The 24,153-nt window shown below is 42.1% G+C and overlaps 1 protein-coding gene across 5 annotated transcripts; it reads right to left on the reverse strand.

The window, feature by feature from the left end:
- Positions 1–15,241: 15,241 nt before the first annotated feature.
- Positions 15,242–24,038, reverse strand: prc1b (protein regulator of cytokinesis 1b). 5 transcript variants are annotated; one of them, XM_085276818.1, is made up of 15 exons: positions 23,890–24,038; positions 23,536–23,668; positions 21,463–21,585; positions 20,960–21,193; positions 20,588–20,758; positions 20,350–20,499; positions 20,093–20,240; positions 19,879–20,015; positions 18,140–18,235; positions 17,906–18,052; positions 17,711–17,824; positions 17,506–17,619; positions 16,931–17,036; positions 16,689–16,723; positions 15,242–15,774 (listed from the first exon to the last, which is right to left on the reverse strand). In XM_085276818.1, the coding sequence occupies exons 1-14, from the start codon at positions 23,898–23,900 to the stop codon at positions 16,704–16,706; spliced, it is 1,704 nt and encodes a 567-aa protein (XP_085132944.1). In that variant the 5' UTR covers positions 23,901–24,038; the 3' UTR covers positions 15,242–15,774; positions 16,689–16,703. The 5 variants fall into 5 exon arrangements, with proteins under 5 accessions (XP_085132944.1, XP_085132919.1, XP_085132936.1 ...); XM_085276793.1 differs by having other exon boundaries at positions 16,854–17,036; XM_085276787.1 differs by lacking the exon at positions 15,242–15,774 and adding an exon at positions 15,881–16,421 and having other exon boundaries at positions 16,854–17,036.
- Positions 24,039–24,153: the final 115 nt, after the last annotated feature.

Below are 24,153 nucleotides of genomic sequence, written 5' to 3' on the forward strand. Positions count from 1 at the left end.
TGGCTACAACCATTATCATCTGCAAATTATTCCGGGCAACAGTCATAGCAAAGAGATGAAGCACTTTTGGAATATGGGGAAAGCCAAAAACTGCGCTTCCTCCACTTCCGTAACATTGATTCATTAATGTTGAATTCTCTCGCAGCTGCTCTATTCCCATGTTGTTGCAGTATATTAATAACTAACCCTGTATTGTGGATGAATAATCTCAGTTGTTCTCCTGACTGAAGTTTGGCCTGCTATGCGATTGCATTTGTCCCTGACCACCAGAATCCCTCACGTTAACTTTTAATGAGTGGAAAAAAAGTTGTGGTTCATCCTCCAGCTTCACTGTGCTAATGTTATGCTAACATAGCTGTGTCGCTAGCAATTGTAACGGAGCGAAGGTGATTTTATTTCCACAGTGTCTTTTTTTTTTTAAAGGAAGGAAACCTTCCTCCAAACGGACAGAGCAGTGGAGCTGCCAAGGGAAAGCACACGATTAAAAAACTGTATAATTAAAATATAATTTATTATATTTAAATAGTTAAAAATGCAAAATGAATTAAAACAACCTTGGCCAAGGGGTAACACAATAAAAAGCAATAAAACACAACATTAAAAGTCTAGTGGCATCCGCCACGATATAAAAGTCACAAAGAACTAAAAAAGTCCAGCGAAGTGATGTAAAAGGGAAACCCAGCGGAGTCCTCGCCTTCCTCCCCGCATTCCGCGTCCTGGTACGCTGAAGAAAGGGAGGGAGCGGCAGTCACTATTCTTTTCGGCAATTTTCATTCAATAAAAGGGGCTAAGTCGAAGACTTACCCCGGGTGGGCAGAGCTCTCAACTCCGCCGGCCGCTTCTTTAAAACTGCAAATCGGCACCAGCTGTCTCGCCGCCTCTGCTCTCCCGCAGTGCACAAGCTGGGCTCTCGTTACTACTGCCGTCCGCCTGTTCGCTCCGCGTCCCTAGTCGCTGGTGCTGTCCGTCCTCCTCGAACGCCAAGCTCCAACCCTCTTATGTGTCACTCAGCACTCTGTAAATTACACTGCCTTTCCTCTCAGGTGTGTCCAATTAGTAAAAATGGGGAAAGGCGGAGTCTCTCCAGGACAATTTGACGGTATAACCAAAACATGCAATCTAAATAAAACACTGCACAAAATATAACCAGTACATGCAATATAAAAATATAAATAAGTACACTTCACATTAAAATACAGCACAGCAAAACAACATCCGTCCTTCCCTGGATGACATCCCCCCACACTGAAATATTAGCAGTCCCTGCTAATCCTCCATCTCCCTATAACGCTCTGGTGGAATCCCACGCGTGGTCCTAATGGACCGTCTAAGGGACATACCTGAATCACTCTGGTGAGGTGACACACAGTCAGTAAGGGGTAAAAACCCATAAAACACTGGCGCTGGGAAATCCGAAGGGCCTGTGGTTGGCTCCTCCGTAGGAGGGGTAAAGTCTGTTTGAGGAGCAATGCACACTTTTAAGGCATTCCTATGTAAAGTTTGTATATTACCCCCCTTTTCTGGTTTGACCTTATACGCTAAGCCCGCATCTCCCACCTGTTCCAACACCACATATGGCTCAGGAGACCACCAGGAGCACAGTTTTCCTTCGCCCTGTCTGTTTCGGTCACGTACCCAGACTCTCTCTCCGGGCAACAATGGGAGGGTACAGCCTCTTTTCTCATACTGGCTTTTGTGTTGGGAGGCCGCACTATACATCCTCTGCCCAGCCAAACGGTAAGCTAGGGAGAGTTTCTGTTGATGAGAATACACCCACTCACTTACATCCTGCCTCGCCTGCTGGGGGGCCACGCCTAACACCACGTCCACAGGAAGTCGCAAGTGTCGACCAAACATCAAATAGGCAGGCGCATAACCTGTGGAACTATGGATAGTATTATTATAATGAACGAGTTCCGGCAGATTTCCTACCCACTGGCTCTGCCTAACTGATTCTAGGGAGCGGAGCATGTTCAATAGGGTCTGATTGAAACGTTCTACACTACCATTCCCTGCAGGGTGGTAAGGTGTCGTACGGCTTTTGGCTATACCATAGGTATCACAAAGCTGTTTCATTAATGCAGATTCGAAATTAGACCCACGGTCGGGGTGGAGTCGGCCTGGGCAACCGAACGGCTGTATCACATACAGTGGGGCAAAAAAGTATTTAGTCAGCCACCGATTGTGCAAGTTCCCCCACCTAAAATGATGACAGAGGTCAGTAATTTGCACCAGAGGTACACTTCAACTGTGAGAGACAGAATGTGAAAAAAAAAATCCATGAATCCACATGGTAGGATTTGTAAAGAATTTATTCGTAAATCAGGGTGGAAAATAAGTATTTGGTCAATAACAAAAATACAACTCAATACTTTGTAACATAACCTTTGTTGGCAATAACAGAGGTCAAACGTTTACTATAGGTCTTTACCAGGTTTGCACACACAGTAGCTGGTATTTTGGCCCATTCCTCCATGCAGATCTTCTCGAGAGCAGTGATGTTTTGGGGCTGTCGCCGAGCAACACGGACTTTCAACTCCCGCCACAGATTTTCTATGGGGTTGAGGTCTGGAGACTGGCTAGGCCACTCCAGGACTTTCAAATGCTTCTTACGGAGCCACTCCTTTGTTGCCCGGGCGGTGTGTTTTGGATCATTGTCATGTTGGAAGACCCAGCCTCGTTTCATCTTCAAAGTTCTCACTGATGGAAGGAGGTTTTGGCTCAAAATCTCACGATACATGGCCCCATTCATTCTGTCCTTAACACGGATCAGTCGTCCTGTCCCCTTGGCAGAAAAACAGCCCCATAGCATGATGTTTCCACCCCCATGCTTCACAGTAGGTATGGTGTTCTTGGGATGCAACTCAGTATTCTTCTTCCTCCAAACACGACGAGTTGAGTTTATACCAAAAAGTTCTACTTTGGTTTCATCTGACCACATGACATTCTCCCAATCCTCTGCTGTATCATCCATGTGCTCTCTGGCAAACTTCAGACGGGCCTGGACATGCACTGGCTTCAGCAGCGGAACACGTCTGGCACTGCGGGATTTGATTCCCTGCTGTTGTAGTGTGTTACTGATGGTGACCTTTGTTACTTTGGTCCCAGCTCTCTGCAGGTCATTCACCAGGTCCCCCCGTGTGGTTCTGGGATCTTTGCTCACCGTTCTCATGATCATTTTGACCCCACGGGATGAGATCTTGCGTGGAGCCCCAGATCGTGGGAGATTATCAGTGGTCTTGTATGTCTTCCATTTTCTGATGATTGCTCCCATAGTTGATTTTTTCACACCAAGCTGCTTGCCTATTGTAGATTCACTCTTCCCAGTCTGGTGCAGGTCTACAATACTTTTCCTGGTGTCCTTCGAAAGCTCTTTGGTCTTGGCCATGGCGGAGTTTGGAGTCTGACTGTTTGAGGCTGTGGACAGGTGTCTTTTATACAGATGATGAGTTCAAACAGGTGCCATTCATACAGGTAACGAGTGGGGGACAGAAAAGCGTCTTACAGAAGACGTTACAGGTCTGTGAGAGCCAGAGATTTTCCATGTTTGAGGTGACCAAATACTTATTTTCCACCCGAATTTACGAATAAATTCTTTACAAATCCTACCATGTGAATTCATGGATTTTTTTTTTCACATTCTGTCTCTCACAGTTGAAGTGTACCTCTGGTGCAAATTACTGACCTCTGTCATCATTTTAAGTGGGGGAACTTGCACAATCGGTGGCTGACTAAATACTTTTTTGCCCCACTGTACTTCCACAAAGCCTTTACTGTAGTCTCTGCTGTTTGGTTTATTGTAGGGATAGCCCAAGCGAACCGCGTAAACAGATCAGTCACCACAAGTATATTTTGATAAGTGTCAGTTGGTCGACCTAAGGACAGGAAATCCATGCCTACAACCTCCAAAGGGTATGAGACCGAAATAGGGTGCAGTGGAGCCCTAGGTTCTACCCTCTCCTTTTGTAGACTACAGGGGACACAACCCAGATGAAACTGATGTACCTGCGCTTCCATGTTAACCCAGTAGAACCGCTGCCGTATCCGAGAGAGGGTTCGATCTACCCCCGCATGGGCAGCAGCCTCATGGATCTTCCGCCACACCTCATGGCACCTGGAACTAGGACACACAACTTGATAACGAGTCTCCTGGGTATATTCGTCCGACACTTTACGGCACAGTACTCCGTCTTTAATAAAAAGTCTTTTTTGCTGCTGTAGGAGTCGCCGCACACCATGCGACAATGCCTGACGTTCTGACTTTGTGGGTGCGACCTGAGCTTCCAGAAGTTGTTTTACCACTTGAATATCCGGATCGTGAACTTGTGCTTCTACCCAGTCACTCCCCTCTACCTCACAGGTCAATTCAATGGCTGCTGAAGTGACTCCACGCTCTGATCCAGCCCCCTCCAGGTGCTCTGCTGGGACAGTGGGGAATCGAGAAAGGGCATCAGCATTAATATTGCTCTTACCCGAACGATACTTGATCTCGTAGTCGAAAGAGGCCAGCTGGGCAACCCAACGTTGTTCTACTGCGCCCAAGCGAGCAGTCTGTAAATGGGCCACAGGGTTATTATCAGTATACACAACGAATCGTGCACCAGTCAGATAGTCTTTAAACTTTTCGGTAACTGCCCACTTAAGGGCTAACAGCTCCAACTTGAAGGAACTATAGTTCGCGTCATTCCGTTCCGTGTGGTGTAAGCTTCTGCTGGCGTACGCTATTACCCTTTCTTGACCTTCTTGAACCTGCGCCAGAACGGCTCCCAACCCGCACCCACTGGCATCAGTATACACAATAAAGGGAAGGGAGTAATCTGCGTATGCTAAAACAGGTGCTCGCGGACACAAAACGTCTGTAGTAGCCAGCCAGGCCCAAAAAGGATCTGACTTGTCTGATGGTATCAGGGACCGGCCAATCCATCACTGCAGAAATCTTATCAGAGTCTGGTCTTACACCATACTTATCCACTACATGCCCCAGAAATTTCACCTCCTGTTGCAGGAACTCGCACTTGTTCGGCTGTAACTTCAACCCATGACGCCACAGCCTCTGAAACACTTCATCTAGATGCTGTAAATGAGACGAAAAGTCAGGTGAATAAATGATAATGTCATCTAAGTACACCAATAAAGACTCTGCAATCTGTCCACTCAAACAGTGCTGCATCAGGCGTTGAAATGTAGCGGGTGCATTGCACAGACCAAACGGCATCCGCTCGAACTCAAACAACCCGACTGGGGTAGTAAAACTGGATGACACAATCACGTAGCACAACATTATATACCAGGTCGCCCAACTTCAGTAACCCTGCAAACGTCACTGCTGTTTAGTTTTCTGTCTTCATTTATGTTGGAAGTGATAGCAGAGCTGTACATTTGAATTAGTTTCAAAAATCTCTCAGTCAGAACATGGCACCCCCAAAATGGTGCTTCAGCACCCCCAAAATGAATCAAAGCACCCCAAAGATTTTTTACTCTTTTTTTTGACAATAGTTTTGCTGTTTGTGTGACACACTACTAAAAATATAAAAATCATTCAGTACTTGGTTGAGACGTAACATTTTAACAACAAAAGTATAGATAACCCCCTCCCACCACCCAAAAAATGGTTTGTTCCAGCTCGCCTCTCCCCTACTCTGGCTCTAGCGCTGTTGCTGCAAGAGCTATAGTGGCTGAGACGCAGCTGAGTGGAGGTGTGAGCATCTGGCTTAAAACAAGACATATTAGCTGCATTTAACCTTCAGTTACTCTTTATATAGTTAGGTAGGAGTCAGGCCATGTTTCTTTTTAGCTGAAAAACATTACACCAGGTAACCTGCAGTGTTGAAAACTTGTTTCCCGACTATGTTTGCTACCCTACAATCCGTCCTGCTCTGTAGTAAAATCAGCTACATTTGACTGTCCTGTTGCTCCCATTGACATTTATACAGACTATTTAAAATCTAAAACTTAACATTGTCCGTAGCCTGCTGCTGTTACCACTGTCCTGTTTGAAATGGAAAGAGAGAAGCTGGTTATTTTGTCATATGTGCCAATATGATACCCAGAAGCAACATTCAGGTAAAAGTGTAAGAACAAATGATCTGTCAACAAAGGATAATGTTGGATCAGTGTTTCAATATTTATATCTTTTATTAGATGTACATGTGGTTGGGTTATTTGCCTTTTGGTTGAAAGTACACTGAGAGAGGACTTTTTTTTTTTACTAGTGATCTTAATAATATTTTTTTTTCACATTAATGTAATTTTTTCATCTAATTGAATACAATCTATTTGTGTATTATTGTCAGTCCAAAGAGGGAAAGAGGTATGGGGGGAACATGAGGAGAGAGTACAAGGTCAGGAAGAACCAGGTATGAAAACAGACAGGGAAGAGTGACAGGCAAAACAGAAACTGTTAACCTGCTTGAGAGACTTGACCACCAAAAGTGACAGATTTGCCAACCTCAAGGTGAGGTGACATGGTTTAAAATAAAATAAAAAATCTTCAGAGTCATAGTAGCATCTGCAGTAAAGATCTTTTCATACATTGTACCATAGGCAAAGTTGCCTCCATTTTTATAATTTTTTTTAATCAATATTTTGTACATTTCAAGGACTCTATTTTTGGAGTGTATTTTTATGTATCTGTATTATATTATACATACACTTTAAAAGTGAATCTCTGTCCAAAAAATGCACTCAGTTTACTTTTTACTCACTATGAGCATCATTCATTATTCTCCCGCAGTAATTAAGGTTAGGATATGTATTTTTTTTATTTTATTCCAATCCATTCTTCTTCTGCAGCATTTAAATAACCTTTATCAGATTTGATGGTTTTATTACAGACTTTAAAAAAGTGTTTTGCTTTTCTTTCACAAATGTGGGATTAAATTGTGTTAAAATGTACAAAACAGTGATGTCATGTTTTGTGATGAGGACCCAGGCACAGAGAGACTTGATGAATTTAAGAATGTTATGATTTAATACAGAAATTTGCAGACTTGCACAGAGACGGTAAAATTATGATGACTGATAATGGAGACGAAGACAACAGACGACGAGGACAGGGAGGAACAGGGGTTTAAATGCACCAAGGAGACAGTCAGAGAGAACTCGGAACAACTGGAGACATTTAAGGATGCAGGGACTGACAGAGACGGGGAAGAAGTCTCATCTTGAAGTTTATCTTGCCTGGCTGGGCAGCTCTCTGGGTGCTCAGCACCCCCAAAGCTCTGATCCTAGAATCGCCCCTGCTTTCGGTTGTAAATAAAACAGCGAAGTAAACGTGACCCGACAGACAGAACCTGAGTGAATTAAGTCCAGCGTTTAACCACTAAGAGCTAAAACTCAGGTGAGGTTTCAAAGCTGTGTGCCGGTGATTGGACATCAGCCGCTGATAAAGTGGGTTCGCCTATAAAGTGCTCTGTAGGGAAACAAGCTCCAGCAGCTCTGCGCTCGGGGAAAATACTATGCGCCGACATTGCGTTATATCGAGCACAGTTAAACTGTGACTATCACCAGGTCACGTGGGCGTGTTTCTTGAACTAGCAGCAGGTGTTAAACAGCTGACAGGTGAGGAGGAGGATGCATGCAGGTAAACTGAGGGCCTGTTGAGCTGATCGCTGGTGTCGTGAGAAAAATGTCAGCTCGTTCTTTATGTTACAGAAGCACAGAGACACAAGACCAGGCGGAAAGAGACGATCGTTTGGTGAAAATGAGAATCTGCGAATGCAACATGTGGAACACGGAGAGTGAAATATGTAAACAAACCGGTTAACCCCCCTTTCCCCCCAAAAAACAAACAGTGAAGCTGGAACACCGGGGCTGTGAGCTCGGTGCACTCTGTCAGCTGACTGTTAGCTGAGCACTTTTGCAAACATGTTCTATGTCGACAACCTGACCAGATGTGTGAAGATTACGGCGCTACATTCGCGGCTAAAACACTATTAAAAGTGTAGCTGGTGACAGAAAAACGGGGTATTTCAAAACTTTACACCACCAACATTGCTGCCTGTGATTTGAAATGCATTCTGAGATACCTGGCTGCCCCAAGTTCACACAAGCAATCGATTATCTAAGATCGACCTGTCTTGACTTACTTTGCACGGCAACCAATCAAATGTTATAGAAGCTGCAGTGGCCGCGTTCCCCCCCAGTTTACTGGTGTCAAGCCAGCCTCCAATTCGAGACTTGCAGTCAAGCCAGCCTCCAGTTTGTTTTACGTTCCCTGTGTATTCAAAGTATTACGGGAATGGATGTGGAAACCGGATTTCAAAATAAAAGCCAACTTCGAGTGAATTAACAGATATGTTAAGAACATAATAACATATAATTTAGGCTTTTTTTAAATTTTACAAACTCTAATGTTAGATCTATATGACACAGCCTTGTGCCCTAGTTGTGCCCTGTCACTATCAAGGCCATCTTATTTTGGATTTCAAAGTAAAAGCCTTGTGAATCTTCATTTTTGAACTACTCTTTCAATGACTTAATAATGCTCTTAAAAGCAAAAGTCGTATTTCCAAATACTATTTGAACTTTATATCAACACTTTCCAACCACAGTCTTTTTCACAGTGATACCATATCAATATCAAGTCATTCTGATTATGCCTTCCAAAATAAAAGCCTTTTTAAATTGTCCATAATTGACCTACCTTTCAGTGATTTCAAAATGCTCTAAAATGGAAATTTCCTGTTTCCACAGGGTAATTCCACTCCAGATCAACAGTATACAGCCCCACAGTGATACCATATCAATATCAAGTCATTCTGATTATGCCTTCCAAAATAAATGCCCTTTCAAATTGAGCATATACGACCTACTTTTTTAACGATTTCAAAATGTTCTTAAACAGAATTTTGCTGTTTCCACAGGATAATTTCACTTTAGGTCAACAGTATACAACCTCACGATGTTACCATGTCAATTTCAAGTCAGTCTGATTTTGCTTTTCAAAATAAAAGCTTTTTCAAATTGCCCATATACGACCTACTCTTTTAACGATTTCAAAATGCTCTTAAATGAAAATTTCATGTTTCAACAGGACAATTCCACTTTAGGTCAACAGTATACAACCCCACAGAGATACGATGTTAAGATCAAGTCACTCTGATTTTGCCTTCCAAAATAAAAGTATTTTCAAATTGCCCGTAGACGACCTACTCTTTTAACGATTTCAAAATGCTCTTAAATTGAAAGATGCTGTTTCCACAGGATAATTCCACTTTAGATCAACAGTATCCAACCCGACAGTAAAACCATGTAAATTTCATGTTGGTCTGATTTCGCCTTTCAAATTAATGGCCCGTCGAATTTGTCCATATGTGATATACTCTTTCAATTATTTCAGAATGTTTTAAAAATGAAAATTGCTGTTTCAACACATATTGGGTTTTCATTTTGAAAAGCAAAATCAGACTCAATTGATTATGACAGAATTGAATCATAAAGATGATGTAAAAGGAAGCTGAAATTGCCACTAGGTTGTAATTGATAGTACGTTCATATTTCAAGTCTGTGGAAAGATGTCATTCTAAATAAAGAAATTACAAAACAGCTTGCAAACCATTTCCAGGGCGATTATTTTTAAAGCCAAAACAAGAAAGACTTGATTGTCACAGTGTACAACTTTGAGGGAGTATATTATTGATTTAGAGGAAAAATTATTGCATGGGAACAGGGATTTTCCTATTTAACAGCATTCTAATGTCACCGAAAAGTATGGTCACCAACTCCACTGTTAGATTATATGCAATGATATGTGTTGGCACAAACTGGTATTAATTCATAGAAGCTGGAACTTTCCATTTAATGCCATTCTGAAGTTGTGGAAAGAGAAGCTCCTATAAACAAAGTCAAAAGGCTTGTACTCTGAAATGAAAAACGAGATTGATTTGAGATTGAGATGTTACCACTGTAGAGGTTGTGTATGGTTTGCATGAACTCCAATTACTTAGTGGAAACAGTAATTGTCCTGTTAACAGCATCCGCGTTTAATTATTAAAAGTACCAAATGAACAATTATAATTCCGATACTGACGTGATAAAACTGTGGGGTTGTATACTGTCAATGTAGAGTGAAATGAACTTGTGGAAACAGCAACTTTGCTTTTAATAGGATTCTGAAGTCAGTGAAAGAGTGGGTCATACATGGACAATTTCAATGGACCATTACTTTGAAAGGCAAATTGACTTGATATCACCGTGATAGTGTGCACTGTCGATCTTGAGTGAAATTATCCCGTGGAAACAGCAATTTTCATTTTTAAAACATTCTGAAATAATTGAAAGAGTATATCACATATGGACAAATTCGACGGGCCATTAATTTGAAAGGCGAAATCAGACCAACATGAAATTTACATGGTTTTACTGTCGGGTTGGATACTGTTGATCTAAAGTGGAATTATCCTGTGGAAACAGCATCTTTCAATTTAAGAGCATTTTGAAATCGTTAAAAGAGTAGGTCGTCTACGGGCAATTTGAAAATATTTTTATTTTGGAAGGCAAAATCAGAGTGACTTGATCTTAACATCGTTTCTCTGTGGGGTTGTATACTGTTGATCTAAAGTGGAATTGTCCTGTTGAAACATGAATTTTTCATTTAAGAGCATTTTGAAATCGTTAAAAGAGTAGGTCGTATATGGGCAATTTGAAAAGGCTTTTATTTTGGAAAGCAAAATCAGAATGACTTGAAATTGACATGGTAACATCGTGAGGTTGTATACTGTTGATTTAAAGTGAAATTATTCTGTGGAAACAGAAAATTTCCTTTTTAGAGCATTCTGAAATCACTGAAAGTTAGGTAAGTTATGGGCATTTTCAACAGGCCATTATTTTGGAAGGCAAAATCAGAATGACTTGAAATTGACATAGTACCATGGTGTGGTTGTACACTTTTGATCTAACATGGATTCATCCTGTGGAAAGAGCAATTTTCATTTTTAGAGCGTTCTGAATTCTTTAAAAGAGTAGGTCGTATATCGGCAATTTGAAAAGTCTTTTATTTTGGAAGGCAACATCAGACTGATTTGATATTGATATGGTATCACTGTGGGGTTGGATACTATTGATCTAAAGTGGAATTATGCTGTGGAAACAGCAATTTTCCATCTTAGAGCATTTTGAATTCGCTCCAAGAGTAAGTCATATATGGGCAAATTGAAAATGCTTTTATTTTGAAAAGCAAAATCAGACTGACTTGAAATTGACATGGTAACATCGTGAGGTTGTATACTGTTGATCTAAAGTGGAATTACCCTGTGGAAACTGAAATCTTCCTTTTTAGAGCATTCTGAAATCACTGAAAGTTAAGTAAATTATGGGCATTTTCAACAGGCCATTATTTTGGAAGGCATAATCAGAATTACTTGAAATTGATATGGTATCACTGAGGGGCTGTATACTGTTGACCTAAAGTGAAATTATCCTGTGGAAACAGCAATTTTCACTTTTAGAGCATTTTGAAATCTTTAAAAGAGTAGGTCGTATCGTGGCAATTTGAAAAGTCTTTTATTTTGGAAGGCATAATCAGAATGACTTGATATTGATATGGTATCACTGTGGGGTTGGATACTGTTGATCTGGAGTTGAATTACCCTGTGGAAACAGGAATTTTCCATTTTAGAGCATTTTGAAATCACTGAAAGGTAGGTCAATTGTGAACAATTTGAAAAGGCTTTTACTTTGGAAGGCAAAATCAGAATGACTTGATATTGATATGGTATCACTGTGGGGCTGTATACTGTTGATCTAAAGTGGAATTACCCTGTGGAAACAGGAATTTTCCATTTTAGAGCATTTTGAAATTGTTCCAGGATCAAGTCAGATATGGGCAGTTTGAAAATGCTTTTATTTTTGAAAGCAAAATCAGAATGACTTGATATTGATATGGTAACATCGTGAGGTTGTATACTGTTGACCTAAAGTGAAATTATCCTGTGGAAACAGCAAAATTCTGTTTAAGAACATTTTGAAATCGTTAAAAAAGTAGGTTGTATATGCTCAATTTGAAAGGGCATTTATTTTGGAAGGCATAATCAGAATGACTTGATATTGATATGGTATCACTGTGGGGCTGTATACTGTTGATCTGGAGTGGAATTACCCTGTGGAAACAGGAATTTTCCTTTTTAGTGCATTTTGAAATCACTGAAAGTTAGGTCAATTATGGACAATTTAAGAAGGCTTTTATTTTGGAAGGCATAATCAGAATGACTTGATATTGATATGGTATCACTGTGGGGCTGTATACTGTTGATCTAAGGTGGAATTACCCTGTGGAAACAAGAATTTTTCATTTTAGAGCATTTTGAATCGTTAAAAGATTAAGTCAAATATCAGCAATTTCAAAGGGCCATTACTGTGAAAGGCAAAATCAGACTGACTTGATATTGATATGGTATCACTGTGAAAAAGACTGTGGTTGGAAAGTGTTGATATAAAGTTCAAATAGTATTTGGAAATACGACTTTTGCTTTTAAGAGCATTATTAAGTCATTTAAAGAGTAGTTCAAAAATGAAGATTCACAGGGCTTTTACTTTGAAATCCAAAATAAGATGGCCTTGATAGTGACAGGGCACAATTAGGGTACAAGGCTGTGTCATATAGATCTAACATTAGAGTTTGTAAAAAAAAAAAAGCCTAAATTATATGTTATTATGTTCTTAACATATCTGTTAATTCACTCGAAGTTGGCTTTTATTTTGAAATCCGGTTTCCACATCCATTCCCGTAATACTTTGAATACACAGGAAACGTAAAACAAACTGGAGGCTGGCTTGACACAAGTCCCAGTTTGATGGGTGAGGCTGACAGATAAGATGATTTCAACGCGAGACATGAAGGGGACAATAGTGCCAAAATGAATTAATTAAATACATTATTAAATAATTAATTAAATGTGCCAATAATTAATTCATTATTTACAATGTTTATTTATTGCCACATTTAATTAATTACACTCAACAAAAATATAAACGCAACACCTTTGTTACTGCTCCCATTCCCCATGGGATGGACGTAGAGACCTAAAATTCATTCCAGATACACAATATAACCATCCCTCCCAAACAGTGGTCACAAATCAGTCCAAATGTGTGGTAGTGGGCACATCTGCTATATTGAGATAATCCATCCCACCTCACAGGTGTGCCACATCAGGATGCTGATCTGACATCATGAGTAGTGCACAGGTGTACCTCAGACTGCCCACAACAAAAGGCCACCCTGGAATGTGCAGTTTTTTGCGCTATTGGGGATCTGGGGACCCAGAACCGGTCAGTATCTGGTGTGACCACCATTTGCCTCATGCAGTGCAACACATCGTTGCATGGAGTCTATCAGATTGTCAATTGTGGCCTGTGGAATGTTGGTCCACTCCACTTCAATGGCTGTGCGAGGTTGTTGGATATTCGTGGGTACACGCTGTCGTATACGCCGGTCAAGCACATCCCGAACATGCTCAATGGGTGACATGTCCGGTGAGTATGCTGGCCATGCAAGAACTGGGACATTCTCAGCTGCCATCTGCCCTGAACAATGTGAACCATGATTCATCCGTGAAGCGCACACCTCTCCAACGTGCCAGACGCCATCGAATGTGAGCATTTGCCCACACAAGTCTGTTACGGCGACAAGCTGGAGTCAGGTCAAGACCCCGATGAGGACGACGGGCATGCAGTTGAGCGTCCCTGAGACGGTTTCTGACAGTTTGTGCAGAAATTGTTTGGTTGTGCAAACCAATTGTTCCAGCAGCTGTCTGGGTGGCTGGTCTCAGACGATCTTGGAGGTGAACCTGCAGGTCCTGGGCTGGTGTGGTTACACGAGGTCTGCGGTTGTGAGGCCGGTTGGATGTGCTGCCATATTCTCTGAAACGCCTGTGGAGACGGCTTATGGTTGAGAAATGAACATTCAATGCACGGGCGACAGATCTGGTTGACATTCCTGCTGTCAGCATGCCAATTGCACGCTCCCTCATTGCTTGTGGCATCTGTGGCATTTTGCTGTGAGACAAAACTGCACATTCCAGGGTGGCCTTTTGTTGTGGGCAGTCTGAGGTACACCTGTGCACTACTCATGATGTCAGATCAGCATCCTGATGTGGCACACCTGTGAGGTGGGATGGATTATCTCAATATAGCAGATGTGCCCACTACCACACATTTGGACTGATTTGTGACCACTGTTTGGGAGGGATGGTTATATTGTGTATCTGGAATGAATTTTAGGTCTCTACGTCCATCCCATGGGGAATGGGAGCAGTAACAAAGGTGTTGCGTTTATATTTTTGTTGAGTGTATTTAATGGTGTGTTTAATTAATTCATTATGTCAGTCCTGGCGTTCCATACGACCCAACCAGAGCCTCTGATGTCAAACATGTTTGTGCTACACACTGGCTAAACCTGTGAGAACCCTCTGAAAACTTTGGGGTTTGTGTGTCTTGATATGTTTTCAAAAATAATCTCCAAATGGGCTCCACAAAATGTTAGAGGGCAGCCTTTTTTTCCCCAACCAGTTTCTTTGTTGTCTTTGAGTGAAAAATGTATTCATTTATTTTTCTTGCTTCCAAAATCAGCCGTGATATGACGTTTCTGTGATTTCAAACATGTAACCTAAAGCCCCTCTCAGACACTCATTCCTTTTCTCATAATCTGATGGCAGCATTTTTCAGCAGGAGTCATCACGGCAACTTTACCAGGATAGACCCATATGTGCAGATCTGAACATGACACAAGCCTGAAACTGAAGCGCACAAAGACTTACGCCTGCACACGTGCTAATCCTTAGTTTGCTCTGTTAATGAGAATAGTGGAGAAAACCAAACATTCAAAAGTTCAGTTGCACGTCACCAGAGACGTGACGGTGTCACGCATGTAGGCAAACATGGTGTAACACAGCTGTTACTATAGAGCAGGGGTGGGCAATTCCAGGCCTTGAGGGCCGGTGTCTTGCAGGTTTTAGATCTCACCTTGGGTCAACACACCTGAATCACATGATTAGCTCGTTACCAGGCCTCTGGAGAACTGCAGGAGCTAATTTAGCCATTTAAATCAGCTGTGTTGGTTCAAGGACACATCTAAAACCTGCAGGGACACCGGCCCTCGAAGCCTGGAGTTGCCCACCCCTGCTATAGAGGGTTTGTCTGAATGAAGCCATGAAAAATGTGTCACTGAAACCTTTTCATGTCCAAAAAGGGGCTTTAAAGTCCTGACAGCCTGAAATCTTTATGAATTAGCTTAAAAAACACAAACAGCATAGAGACATATACAGAAACATTTAGGAAAAGGAAAAAAAAAAAAAAAAAAAGACCGAGGGAACAGTGTGAGTCTGTGTGAAATTACACTAATCGCAGCAATATATTTTCTAAACAAAGTGCAATACAGTCATACATATATGGCCTGCAGCTCCAGATTGCATAACTTTATAAAGCTAAACTTCTTATTCAACTTTTTCTCTAAAAAACAACAATGTGCAGTATAAGATATGGACAATACTATTAGAATAACTGTAAAATTATACAGCCAAAGTAGTGTTGGTTTGACTGTTCTCAGTGACAGGCAAACATCAAAAAGCTTCCTCAGGCCTTTGCTCTCAAACATTTAACACATAATATATTAATGCCTTCATTTACATGGACAAGCAGATCGCTGTGAAAGGTAGTGACACTTGTTGAACGAGACCTCAACTTTAACCAATCAGAGCGGAGAGGTCAAAGGTTGGTGGTGGTGGAGTTCAGGATGCCGTGCTGGATCTTGGCGTCAGAGGCCTTGGACAGGTCTCGCTGTGGAAAAACGAGCAGGCGTGAGCGTGACGTCACATACGTGTGCGGGCCGTTGGAGAAGACAAGACACACACTGTTAGTGTAAATCAGACAATCACACAGATATTAAAGTGCTGCTCATCTAAGTAGTGCTAGCAGCAACAGCAGTGCAGATGAATAAAGGTGTCTAAACACTGAACTTGCATTAGCCGTCGCTGACATGTCAGCACACCCAACAACGGTTAATGGTGACATTTTGGAGAACCTTCAGTGACGATGGCAGCAAAAGCCAATCACAGAAGCCCAAAGAGAGCCTCGTTTAGCTGTTAGTATGAGCTCAGCTAGCTGCTCTCACATGTACGTGCTTCCTCTGTGGACAGGGTCATGATTGTGGATTTGTTTAGTTTGCTTGTGCTGTCACAGTGAAGACTTGATGAAATAAAGTAAACTCAAAACAGCTTTGGATTATTTACAGTCTAAAATAAATCTTTATTCATGTCACACTGCTCTTCGTGGAGCCCCTCAGTTGGACAATGTGTTTCAGCTCCTTCGAGCCAAATCTCTTCTGATCCGATAAGCAGAAAAGTTGAACAGGAGATGGACGGGAGCTCCTGCGCTCACAGTCACTAATGTAGACCCCACAGCTCCACACTAAGGAGGTTCCCAGTCTATGACATGCAGCGCAAAGAAACCTGATACAGAGGGCTCAGAAGCCTTGATTCACATCCACTATATCAACGATTAGTAAATTAACACAGTGTCTGAGTAACCCACTGTTAATCTATGCTACCCATAAATCTGTGCCATCACGTTTAAGAAAGTTAATTGCTAATTTTATCTTTAAGGTGATTTCTGTCTTTGGTTTGAAGCATGCAGTTAGAGCAGATTAAGGCAATTAGTTAGGATTATGCAAAGTTTCAGGACTTTAAACACACCTTGATTGAACAGATTCAGTGCTGACCAAGTCCCTCTAAAATACAAATGTACAGCATAAGCATTATCGTGTACTTCATCCTTGACTTTATGCCTTAAAATGTTATTGCACAGAAACAGAGGGACCAAAATAATAAAGACATGCAGAGACAAAAGTGTTAAATTACCACAAACTCTGAATATGTGCTGGCAACAGAGGCTATGCTGAAGTTACGCTGTGGACTAGCAGGAGTCAGCAACGCACCCCTCAGAGGGCTGCTGCCCTTCAGCTGGGCCTCATTCTCTTTGTTGCATCCCTGCAGTCTCGGGTGGGGGGGTTTACAGCCCCCCGGTGTCCGCACTGCCAGGGTCTGATGGAGGAGGACAGAGTCACATCAGAGAAATACAGAGTTGTTGCTTCTTTACACCAACTCACTCAATTCCCCAAAGCACTGATAAATACACTGTTTGTACTTTAATTCATTCAAACAGAATATTTTTAAATTATGAAAGGTTTCTGCACCACTGAGACGAAAAATAAGACAACACGTGTAAACGTCCTGAAGCATTTATAGGCATGCTCTGCTGATAAGTAAAATATAACAGTCGCACAACACGATGCAACTATGGTACATTTTAGCATGAAGCAGTAAAATAGACAGGTTATAATAAGTTAGGCAATTGGTGTCTATATCGAGCTGATGGATCAATTTGACCACTTTGTGTTTAACTGACTCCAAAGACAAACCAGGAAAAACATCGAACATATTTTACGTCCGAGGCTCAAATATCAGTGAGCATGCTTTCGATGTGAACAAGTTTCCCAAAAATCAAGCCAACCTTGTTTGCTGAGAGGGGAGGGCGCGGCGCCGGCGAGCGGCAGACAGTCCCACCATAGACAGAGCGCATTGTGCTGTTAGAGGTGCCACTAGAGATGCTGGAGGTCGCATTACCCTGATAAGAGAGACGAAGCAGGGTCAGTACTGCAGAGACGGCGGCTTAATTACAGCAAGAATCAAAACCCCGACTACAAGCTGACATTTACCATCTTTTGTGATTTATTTGGGGTGGCGGTGCCCAGGAACCTGCGCTTGGTTGGGGTTCGTACTGCGGTTCCATACAACATGTCCTCCTCCGTTTGTTTGCTTTTCTTAATGTGCTGCAGAGATTGTGGAAAGACAAATCATCAGCACCCTTAGCAAACACCGTGGGTAAGCTTTTAATACAAACACACTCTTACCCTCTCCAGCTTCTCCTTCTCCTTCTCTATTCGGTGCAGCTCCCACTGCTCCTCCACGTACTGCAGAAACTTCTGGCCGTTTACTTGAAAGTCTCGACCCTGCTCCTGTTCCCACGTGTCGATCTGGGCTTTTAATCTCTTTTCAATCTTTAAAAAGGAAAGACGCGCGCACACACACGTGATTAATGCTACAGGATATTATCAGCTCAGGAAAGAGGTGGCTTTGCTCTTTACCTTTGGCAGGCTTTTAAGCAGGTCAGATCTCTGTTTCTCCTCTTTGAGAAGATTTCCTCCTCTGTTAGTGAACCTCGATGGATCTGTTGCTTTTTTCTGAAGAAAAGAAAGAAAGTGAAAGAAATGGAGATGGACCTGGAAGCAGCATTACCAAATAGAACATGTTCATTAAGGGAGTGACAAATGTTTCCAAATGAATTCAGAAATGTTCATTTAAAGTGATGAAACATGGATATTCATGTTTTATTTGTATGAACTTTTCCTGCCACACATGTTCATAATCTGTATAACAGATTTATAATTAAAAACAATTATCTGAGTGAGATTTAAGACCAGTCACAGCACATACAGAGGTCCATAAATATTTTGAGACAACTTGTTTCTAATGTTGGTTCTGTACATCACCACAGTGAATTTTAAATGAAACGACTCAGATGCAGATCAAGTGCAGACTTTCAGCTTAAATTCAGTGGGTTGAACAAAAAGACTGGATAAAAATGTGACCAAATAAAGCATTTTAACACAACCCCTTCATTTCAGGGGCTCAAAGGTCATTGGACAAACTAATAGTTGCTTGTAAACTGTTTGCTGGCTTTGACAGCCTGAAGTCTTGAACATCCCCAGATGCTGGTTTCCTCCTTTTTAAAGCTCTGCCAGGCCTTTGCTGCAGCGCGTTTCACTTCCTGTTTGTTTGTGAAGTTTAGTCTTCAACAAGTAAAACGCTCAGTTGGGTTAAGATCAGCTGACTTACTTGGCCAATAAAGAATATTCCTCTTCTTTGCATTAATAAACTGCTGGCTTGCTTTGGCTGTATGTTCTGGCTTGTGGTCCATCTGTATTATGAAACACCGGCTAATCAATCTGACTGCATTTAGCTGGATTTGAGCAGACAGTCTCTGAACACCTCAGAGTTCATTCAGCTGCTCCTGTGTCCCTGTGCTTCAGTCCATGACGCCGTGTGTCACCGATGATGTGGTGTGCTTTGGATCATCAGCTGTTCCACACCTTCCATTCAGGTAGAGGTTGATGTCGGTTTCATCTGTTTGTCCAGATCTGTGCTGGCTTTTTGAGATGACTTCTTTTTTGCACCTTGCAATGAACCCTCTGCATTTACTTTCATGCAGTCTTCTCTTTATGGTAGACTTGGATACTGATAAGCCTACCTCCTACCTTCCTCCTGGAGAGTGTTATTCACTTTGTGAAGAATTTCTCATCACCATGGAAATGATTCTGCGATCACATTGATGTCTGTGGACATCCAGGTCTTTGTGTTGCTGAGTTCCCCACAGCTTTCTTTCTTTCTTGCACCAAACTGTAGATTTTGCCGCTCCTAATATTGCAGTAATTTCTTGGATGGATGTTTTTTTTCTTCACAGCTTAAGGATGGATCGTTTCACCTGCATGGAGCGCTCCTTTGACCAATGTGGTCTGTTTACAGCAAAATCTTCCAAATGCAAGCACCGCACCTCAAACTGCAGGCTTTTTATCTGCTTAATTAATAATGATATAACGGAGGAATCGCACACACCTGCCCATGGTCCCTTTAAAAAAACAAAACAAAACAAAAAAAAAAAACGTGGAGGAGCTTCAGCTCCTAAACACGTCAGAGACTCTAGAATGAAAGCTGAGTCTACACATCGTGTCCATGATCTAACTATAATTCAAATGTTTCAGTAGACATAAAACAACCTAATTTTGTGTCAGTGTTATACATGGACGTAGCTTCCTGTCAAACTCACCGCCAGCTCCAGGAAGAGTCTCCAGCTTTGCTCCCACTGCTGAACCCCTTCAAAAAGCTCTTTGTGATCCTCATAATGCTGCTTCAAGCGCTGGATCTCAGCATCGTGCAGACTTAACAGATCTTCAGTAAAGTCCTCTAAAACAATCAGTCAGCTTCAGTTTAAAAAACTGAACAAAAGGCGAAAAGAATGTGTGACAAACAAGAAAACCCACCACTAAAATATGGTGTGAAAGCCTGCCGCTGGTCTGTGCTGAGGAAGCACTTCTCCCAGAAGACAGCGATCTCAGAGCGGATGGCATCTATGACATTGCGGATGTTCTGCAGTTTGAGCTCCTCGAGACGCTGGACTTCTGTTTGTAACTGAGGAGGACAAATAAAGATCAAACAACACGGAAAAACAGCAGCCACAGAACTGGAACTCACAGCTGTCCACAAAGAACAGGAAAAATAATCTGCAGCATCTTCTCACCGCGTCCAAATTCCTCTTCTTGGACGTGACCATGTGTTGGCTGAAAGCCTCCCTTTCCTCCTGTGGAACCTGCAGTCTGTCCCACAGCTGCTGGATCTTCTCTCTGTGACTCTCACACATGGCCTCGTTCTCTGCCTTGTGTTCCTCAAGCTGCAAGATCAACACAGCATCAGTTAGCAACTCAACAGGTTGGGCTGAAATGACGATTTATGCAAAAAAAGAAAAAGATTCTGCTCACCTGGCAAAGAAGCAGTTTGAGTGATGTAATGTTGTCTCTAGAGAGGCAAAAAGAGTCCTCATCCTCACAGACCACGTCCTTCTCAAAGCTGGTTTCGGGGACACGGTCCAGCTCCTCCATGTATAAAATGATCTGCTTTTTGAGCTCCGTGAACTCAGCGTGTCGCTTCACCTGGAAACATGAAGCAGTCAAAATGTGACGTAACAAAGAGGAAGAAACAAAACCTGCTCATCAAACAGTGCTGCACCCAGACTGATCTCAGCCTGTCCAGTGACATCTCTCCTGCTTGTAGCAGTGTTCATCCCACAGTTTCTCTTCATGCAGCCACATTAATGTTCTGTTAGAGGTGTGGTTTGAACTATGAGGTCCTACCCTCTCTTCGTTCTGGTTGGCGATGTGCTGGTGGAAGTTGTCCAGTGTTTCCAGTGAGGGGACGGAGTCGGGAGCGATGCCGTACGGCACGGAGCACAGGACGTCGCACAGGTCCTGGTCCTGCTCCAGCAGAGCCTTCAGCTGCTGCATCCGCCGAGCCTTCTCCTTTATCAGGGCCTCCGCCTGTGTGCGGATGTTCTTCTCTTGCTGGAGCATGCTGATGCCAGCCTCTTCCTTAATATGCAAACAAATTTAACAGCAAAAAGTTTTTTTGTTTTTTTTTTAAAGTCACTAAATTGTCATTAAAGACATCAGCTGGTAACTACAGTGACTGACAGGCATGAAGTTAGAAATGGTTTTACAGCAAAAGGAGGAAGCAGGTTAGGCTTGTTGAATATCAATGATATAATCAGTCATTTGCCAAGGAAGATGCTCGATGACGTGTAATTAAATGTTTGATTCAGTTTCCAGTTAAACACGTTGAGATGGAAACGCGCTGTTACCTCGAACACGGGCAGCTGAAGCTCCAAGCAGAGTTTCTCCATTTCTGTTTTGCATGTCTGAAGGCTAAGGATGAGCCTCTTTTTCAGAGATTCCTCTTCTTGAATCATCATGTCTAATAAATTCTGTTGGAGAAACGCAGCAAATCAAACAGGAGTTTAGTGTAAATATCAAAATTCTCTTCAACAGCTGATCACGCACCTAAATAATCACGCTTCCTGTAATTATTTAGGAAACAGTCATTTCAATTTCCATTTCAGTTCATGAAATCCAGATATAATCGGCAACAAAGACTTTGGTGGTTAGCATACTGCTCCTTGTAAAGGTAAACCAAAGAGCTAGCACAGTTCTTCGTTTTAAAATGCACATTAGGATAGCAACAACTTACCCAAACTATGGTATCTGTTTAGATATTAGTTCTGATGTTTCTACTGAAATAAGGGGGATAAAATAAATTTTGAACAATCACCAATTCTAGTTGGGACTGAATCAGCTGATATTAATTTGCACTGAGTGGCAAAAATTGCTTTCAGTCCTGATGCACTTCTGCTGGTGTCATGACTTTCCTTGGCTTTGAATTCTTTGCATGTGTGGATTGGACAGGTTGTTACTGACTTCTGGTGAAAACTTCATGTCAATAGCACAGAAATATATTTACTTCCAGATGCATCTGATCTGCAGATAACTTTAACTCTATTGTAGTTTTTAGACTATAATAGGCATCACTACAGTGGCTATCAGCTTTCTTTCCGAAGCGGAGCTTTCAACTCTGAACAAACTCATAAAATGTTGTGTTTCATGGGTCACATGACTCCTCTCCCACACAAAATGAGCTGCATGTCTACTCCAATCAGATGATGACAAAATGATCTTCTATAAAGAATCTGAAAAAATAAACAGTAAAATGTAAGTGTTGCAAAAGATCAAGCAATGGATGCTGCAGCAACCTGACGATGCAGCACACAGAGCAGTGAAATAAACTCTCAGTGCTGCTGTTTATTTCTAAGGTTAGTGCTGCACACATAACAGTGAAACATTAAATGTTACCACAGCATAATGAAGGAGACGCTTTACTTTGTAGTCAGATCAGCAACAAACTGATGTTGCTGACCGAACAGGCAGAGGTGATGCGCCCTGCGCTCTAGTGGCTGCAGCTGCAGTGTAAAAGCCATCTGCTGCGACCGGCTGAGGTATTAATATCATCAGAGCTGTAAATATTTTCCACTGCCAAAGATCTCTTAGTAACAAGCCTTGCCACTCTACAGTCATATTGAAATATTTCTGAGTACTTGTTCAGGCAGATATTTTGAAGCGTTGTCTAAATTAGGGTTGTCCAAACTCCCCTGATGTCAGCAAGTCAAAAAAAGAGCATGAGATAGCAAAGGGTGAACATCACAGAGAACTTGTCATTGACAAAGAGCACAGCTGTTCCACAAAGATGTAAGAGACAGGTTTTTCTTTTTGCCACAGTGATGCACACGTAACGTCTACAGAGTTCACGAAGTGTTTAAAAACAAACAAACAAACAAACACACAATTTACATTTCTTTTAAAGGAATGCACTCATGTTTCTTAAGAGGTCTCATGTTGCACTCTTCTGTTCTGCAAATGGATGATTCATTAAGTGTGACCGTTTTTATCCACCGAAGATCAAACTGAGCAGCATGTAAACAACAGATAATTCGAACAGAAAAACTACAATCTGATGACAAACTGCTCACAGGTGTGATGACTTTGCCCAAACACAAGGCTTTAAAAAGCCCCTCCCCCGGGAGGTTTACCTTCTCCCACTACCTTTGCTGTTGCAGATTTTCCGGATTCTTTGAATGTCTCCAGTCTCGTTTCGCTCATAATGAATGCAAGCATCAATCCCATCCTTCTTTATTGCTGTCATTCAGATTTACACTCACCCAAAGCACCCTGCACCATCCTACATCATGATAGGACCCAGACTCCGTGAAACACCACTAGCCTAAAACTTAAACCCGGTCACAATCCAGCAGGCGCATTTGAGTCACTGACACATCAGCAGTGATCAGAGGTTACACATACGGTTACATGTGAAATGGTCTCACCTTTATGTGACTTTTGACTACATTAGTTCTCTGTAGTCTCTGGTCCTCCGGGATGCCGATCTCCTCCCAAATGTCCTTCAGGTGGCACAGCGCTTTATTCAGGCACGACACAGCCTCCGCTGCGAGTACCTCGCTAAAAACAAACGCAGGAGACACCGTCGTTTATTAATACAGGATTCACAAGCTATCGATAATCCAGCCGTTCGTAACATTATAACAACAGGATTTTTGTGGAACACGCACACATCAATTACGAACTGCCTTTGACATTAGCTAACAGTAAGCTGCTAAGAGCCCAATATATAGTTTACAAACACTGACTCCACTGCGAGAAACAAGGAGACTTAAACATACCTTTTCCTCATCGTTAAATTCCAGAGCCCGTTACAATTACAGGTAAAAACCGTTTAAAACACCTGTGGAAAAGTCAAGCCTCAGACGGCCGCCTCTCTCCTGCGCCCAGTCCGTTTGTACACAGTTCAAAATACGCGACTCGCAGCGTCCCGCTCTCCGATTGGCCCGTGCTGCCAGTGCGCTCGTTTTGTTACACCACATCGGGCCGCCAGGGTTTCTTCTACCCATTGCATGCAATGAACTGCACGTCGTCGAAAAAACAAA

Source organism: Mchenga conophoros, linkage group LG1, assembly GCF_057382185.1.
Source record: "Mchenga conophoros isolate Kocher_MC1m ecotype Shallow Benthic linkage group LG1, M_conophoros_male_GT1.1, whole genome shotgun sequence".
NCBI lineage: Eukaryota > Metazoa > Chordata > Actinopteri > Cichliformes > Cichlidae > Mchenga > Mchenga conophoros.

Coding starts and splice junctions, on each gene's coding strand:
- prc1b (XM_085276787.1), bottom strand. Junction 20,016..20,092: donor TTTCACACCATATTTTAGTG/GTGGGTTTTCTT, acceptor TGATTGTTTTAG/AGGACTTTACTGAAGATCTG. Junction 16,422..16,688: donor ACTGAATCTGTTCAATCAAG/GTGTGTTTAAAG, acceptor TGCATGTCATAG/ACTGGGAACCTCCTTAGTGT.